Source organism: Octopus bimaculoides, chromosome 20 (assembly GCF_001194135.2).
Source record: "Octopus bimaculoides isolate UCB-OBI-ISO-001 chromosome 20, ASM119413v2, whole genome shotgun sequence".
Classification (NCBI taxonomy): domain Eukaryota; kingdom Metazoa; phylum Mollusca; class Cephalopoda; order Octopoda; family Octopodidae; genus Octopus; species Octopus bimaculoides.
In genome coordinates this window covers 35,286,951-35,292,873 of record NC_069000.1, presented here as the reverse complement: position 1 = coordinate 35,292,873, position 5,923 = coordinate 35,286,951, and the positions used below count along the sequence as shown (strand labels likewise).

Genomic DNA, 5,923 nt, shown 5'->3' with positions numbered 1-5,923 from the left:
TATATATATATATATGATAGGCTTCTTTCAGTTTCCATCTACCAGATTCACGCACAAGGCTTTGGTTGACCTGAGGCTATAGTAGAAGACACTTGCCCTAGGTGCTACACAATGGAACTGAAGCAGGAACAATGCAGTTGAGAAGCAAGTTTCTTACTACACATATGTATATGTGGGGTGAGGCCACATTACACCAAAAGGCCAGTTTTCTGGTTTCTTTTGTGTAGATATTCCTCCCCTGGATGGGATGCCAGTCCATCGCAGGATTACTCACTTTTACCAGCTGACTGGACTGGAGTAATGTGAAATGAAGTGTCTTGCTCAAAAACATAATACGTTGCCTGGTCCAGGAATTGAAACCACAATCTTACAATCATGAGTCCAGCACCCTAACTTCTAAGCCATGAGGCCCCACTTGCATCTGACACATATTATATATATCATCATCATCATCTTCTTCCTCCTCCTCCTCCTCCCCATCATCATCATTACAGCGACCACCATCATCACCATTATTATCATCACTATCATCGTTGTCACCATCCTCATCACCATCATCATCCGCATCATCATTGTCATCATCTCAAATGCTAAGCATGACACAAATGTTAATCTTTGAAATGATAAACTCAAAACAGTTATTTATCATGTTAATAAAGATGACAGGACGCTGTCCATCCATTTAATTAACCATCACTCTCCTCTTTCTCTTCCTCATCATTATCATCATGGCCATCACCATTAACTCACTGTTACACATATGAGCTAACGTTAAAGCCATCAGTGAAACACACATATGCTGGCATCATCTTCATCATCATCATCCCTATGGTCAACAAACTACTCTACCACCAATCACCACTCCCACCCACCGTCATTAATCCATACATCTGCTGCTACTACCACCACCACCACCATTACTACTACTCTACTACTACTATTACTACTACCACCACCATTACTACTACCACTCCTCCTACTGCTACCGCCACTACCACCACCACTTCAACTACTACTACTACAGTCATCACTTTCAGCTACCAACACCACCACCACCACAACTACCAGTACCATCACAACCATGACCACAGTAACCACAATCATCACCACCACCACAACAATAGCAAACATGACCATGACAAACGACAACCACCCTTATGGCAACTGCCACTACCACTACTACCATCACCACAAACAACCACCACTGCCATCTGCCACCAACGCCACCACCACCACCACCACCACCACCGCCGTCTCCAGCATTCATCCCACCTTCTCACAGATATTCTTATGGTACTGGCGCAGCATTCGATTTTCGGACGTCAGCTTCTTGGCAGCTTCCTGTAGTCTCTCGATGTAGTTCTCCAGTTCTTCAGGGTTATCCCATGTCACCTTGGTGATACCATGATGTCCTTTTGTATCTAGGGAAGAAAAAAACAAAAAAAAAAAAAAAAAAACAAGGAAAATGAGAGACTAACAGACAGACATGCTGATTGTATCATTTTTAAAAAACTGTTAGTTTTTGTTGTTTGCATTGAGTTTATATCTTTATTTATTTTCATATTTATTTTATAATTATTGTTTTTTTTTTCCATTGTTACTACCACTGCCACGGGGAACAAAAAGAAAACAAAACTGAAAACAAACCCATCAACAATTGGCTCAGCAAAAATTTAAAAACTAAAAGCACGCACAGACATAGGCGCAGGCGTGGTTGTGTGGTAAGAAGCTTGCTTCCCAACTGCATAGTTCTGGGTTCAGTCTCACTGCGCGGCACCTTGGGCCAGTTAGAATTATTTTCTGCAGGTTGAGTAGCGCATTCAATTCAAGAAGTCTGAGAATAAAGGTTGTTTAAGGATGATAAACAAAACACTCATTTTTACAAGGGTGAATTATTTAAACCCCAAAGAATCCATCTCAATACATGGCTATGATTCTCCCCCACCACTCCTGCACATTCAGAGATGTACATGTTGTCAACCACCAAGGGACATGCACAACTGGTTAAGGTCAAATAAATGACAAGGAAATCGGCAGTACTGAACAGAATATGTACATGATAACACTTCCAATCAGTTAAGAACTGAAGCCATAAGAACCACTGCCTGGTAGTACATCTGAGCACCTATTATCATTGATTTGAATCAGGTTCATCCTTATTTCTGGAAGTATGTGTAACCTTAGATATCCACATGGCTTTCTATAGTCTTTCAAGTGCTTAAAACCCTCCTGATAATTTTTCCTGTCCCTAAGAGGCAAGAAGCTCTACAGGACATTCTATTCCAACTTCCTTCAATCATTTGTCTATACATTTACCCACAGTTCTTAATGCATCAGTTATTAAAGGCGCAACCTTTACAGTTTACACACTCCAAATTTTTGCAATTTCAAAATACTACTACTACTACTGTGGAGACGTGTGGCTTAGTGGTTAGGGTGTCAGCATCATGATTGTAAGATTGTGGTTTCGATTCCTGGACTGGGTGATGCGTTGTGTTCTTGAGCAAAACACTTCATTTCATGTTCCTCCAGTCCACTCAGCTGGCAAAAATGAGTAACGCTGTGATGGACTGGCGTCCCGTCCAGCTGGGGAACACATACGCCATTGAAACCGGGAAACCGAGTCCATGAGCCTGGCTAGGCTTTGAAAGGGCGCATTTATTTACTACTACTACTACTACTACTACTGTTGGTATTAACTCTGAATATTACAGGATTCTGTGCGAAATCGTGATGGCACCTGTACCAGTGGAATGCTAAGAGCACTTTTCGAGCTTGATCGTTACCAGCGTCGCCTTCCTGGCACTTGTGCCGGTGGCATGTGAAAAGTCATTCGAGCGAGATCGTTGCCAGTGCCGCTGGACTGGTTCCTGTGCAGGTGGCATGTAAAATACACCATTCTGAGCGTGGCCGGTGGCACATAAAAGCACCCACTACACTCTCGGAGTGGTTGGTGTTAGGAAAGGCATCCAGCTGTAGAAACTCTGCCAAATCAGATTGGAGCCTGGTGTAGCCATCTGGTTCACCAGTCCTCAGTCAAATCGTCCAACCCATGCTAGCATGGAAAGTGGATGTTAAACGATGATGATGATGATGATGATGATGATGATTTACACTTTTTCTAGTGTTTTTGACCTAAAATGATATATTCACTTAGCTCTTACGTGGTAACTTTGTCATAAAGCTGACATATATAATTGAAACAAACTTTTTTCTGTTAAAAACGCCTCCTGAAGAGGGTGTTTCCAAAGAGGAAATCTGCCAGTTTTGTAAAAGAAATTCTTTTCTATTTAAAAAGAAATTAATGACAAAGAAAGTCCATCATATTTATTCACAGTGGAATGAGATAAGAAACAGCAATTTTGCGAACAGTGTGATAGCCATGATAACAAAAGACTTTGACATCATTGCAACAACAGCTTCTATTGTTACGTTGACATTATTACGGGATAACAAAAGCAATACTGGCAACTGTAGGAGCAACAGCAACAATAACAGCAACAACGATGATGATGATGGAACTATAATGACAAGCATATCTTTTGCCACATCATGAACCAGTTAAAAATACACACGCTCAAAGGGAAGTCAGAAGCTGCTAAAACTTAAAAAGAATGATAAAGTATTGTCTGAGATGATGTCATTTTCTGTTGAAGAACATTTTCAGTGAAGAATATTCTCTACAAGTGTATAAGTTAGAATGACAGAAAGTTCCAGCACCACATCTCATGCTGAGATGGAGAAATGTCCCGAAGAAGTTTGATCTCCTTTATTGCTCATCATCGTCCAGTTTTCTATATTTGCTTGCATTGGTCGGACAGAGTATAGCAAGGCTGATTTTCTATGGCCAGATGCCCTTCCTGTTACCAACTCTAACCTGTTTCAGGAATGCTTTCATCAAAGGGAATGGCGTAGGATGAAGTGTGTGACTTCAAAATGGGATTACTTTGAAGGAGATTAAATGCTGAATTGATACGTGTTGTAGCTTTCTTTTTATAGTACCAGGTCTGATACTTTTTGAGAGGACTTCATATCTAAAATGTTAGAAAATAATATAAAAGACACTCACTCTCTTTTGGTCTGACAATCAACGCTTCAAAAGCTCTAGCTGAAGTGATCATCATTGGTTTCTGTGACATTATCATCTGTTGGTCAATGGTATTATAAAAGTGAGCAACCTGTTGATAACAAGATAAAGAAACAAGCAACTATAGAATTAAAGGAGATGTAGAATGAAGACGATCCTACATACACATAAACACATGCATCATCGTCATCAACATCAGTGTTGTCGTGATTCTCTTAACCCTTTAGATTTCAGATTATCCAGTCAAATGTAATGTTTATTTATTTACATTGTTTTGTCTTAATCATGCATTATCCAGTAGCTTTCAGACTTCGATGATGACACTGTAGGGTCAGTATGAAAATAAAACAGGTAGAATATTTGGACCAGATATGGCTGGTTTAAAAGCTAAAGGGTTAATGTCCTCTTTTCCATGCTTGCTTGGCTCAGATGGAATTTATTGAGGCAGATTGTTCTACGGTTAGATGCTCTTCTCTGATCAAATCTGCTCTATAGAGCTCCTTTTTTTTTTTTTTTAAATTAGCAAATGCTTGTAACCAATAGGAATCTTAAAAAGGGAAAAATACCATCCTAAGCTCGCAAAATAACAGTAATGAAATTGTATAGTCATATAAATAGAGAAAAAAGTTTTGAGGTTATTAACAATTGAAAACGCTACTGTTTATTCAATAGTTATTAGTGTTAACAATCTAAAACATTACCACTTATTCATGAAGTTGAAAAGTTTAGAAAATTTGAAAACAAAATAAATAAAATTAAATTTTATATACGCATAAACACGTGCTGAATTGTCATGTGCGGAATTATTGGTTCACAATGTATGTGTGTGTGTGTGAGTGTATGAATGCATGCATGCTTGATTGTATGTGTGTGATGTGTCTATGTGCTTGTGTGTGAGTGTGTATGTCCACACGGTCACACATGCGAAAGGGAGAAGGGTTAGGGTCAGTGGTCAATGAGAAAGGAATGGACAGAATTGTGAAAGTGATGAAGTGTGTTGAGTAGGGGGGACGAGGTCCAGAGCTATCACACATCACAAGGACAAATACAAACGGAAGGTGTAAGAGAAAGGAACACAAAACATGTGGCAAGGATCCAGAAGGGAAAAAAAAAGTGTGTCTGGGGGGGAGGTCATGGGACAGAGAGGGAATGTTTAATGAATGTTTAAAAGTAAAAAAAACAAACTAACAAGCAAAAACCTGAGAGGAGGGGAACAAGTTGAAATTTTATGTTTAATGACACACACTTACCTGTTCCAAAACGATTCCATGCCTATAAAATTTCTTAGCAGTTTTTGCTGTTTCTTGAATATTTCTTGGGATTGCAAACCCGAGTGCTGACAGCATTCGAACTTCTCGCAAAAGAGTGACCAGCCTCTCATTGTAGTTCACTTTCAGCTTGTCACTTTTGAGTTCCATGATACAGCTGTTTATAGAGAGGCTGAAACATAAGAGACAGAAATACATCATCATCATCATCATCATCATCATCATCAATATTATCCCCACCATCATTATCATCACTACTACCACCACAACTCCAAGCATCCCCATCCCCCCCACAACCATTGCCATCATCATCGCCATCACAACCATCAAACCCCCAGCATCACCATCAGCATTGCTCTCATTAGCAGCCGCCGCCACCACCACCACCACCACCACCAAGAAAACGAACATTGGAGTATCGGTACGCTGTACCTTAAAGAACAGCCGCAAGAGAGGTAAGCCCTGTTCATTATGCAACAACATGAGAAATCATAACAGAAATGTTATGATTTATACAGAAGGTGGAACATATAAAGATTCCCATTTGGTGTACGCTGCAGAATGCACA

At 39.9% G+C, this 5,923-nt stretch overlaps 1 protein-coding gene across 1 annotated transcript in view; it reads right to left on the bottom strand.

The window, feature by feature from the left end:
- The window catches only part of LOC106875444 (cytoplasmic dynein 2 heavy chain 1), a 297,845-nt gene that overhangs the window by 228,733 nt on the left and 63,189 nt on the right, over positions 1-5,923 (bottom strand). The window contains exons 10-12 of the mRNA XM_052974965.1: positions 5,338-5,527; positions 4,070-4,178; positions 1,273-1,421 (exon numbers count right to left, since the gene is read on the bottom strand). Coding sequence (XP_052830925.1) covers positions 1,273-1,421; positions 4,070-4,178; positions 5,338-5,527 — 448 coding nt within the window. The remainder of the gene's footprint in view (positions 1-1,272; positions 1,422-4,069; positions 4,179-5,337; positions 5,528-5,923) is intronic.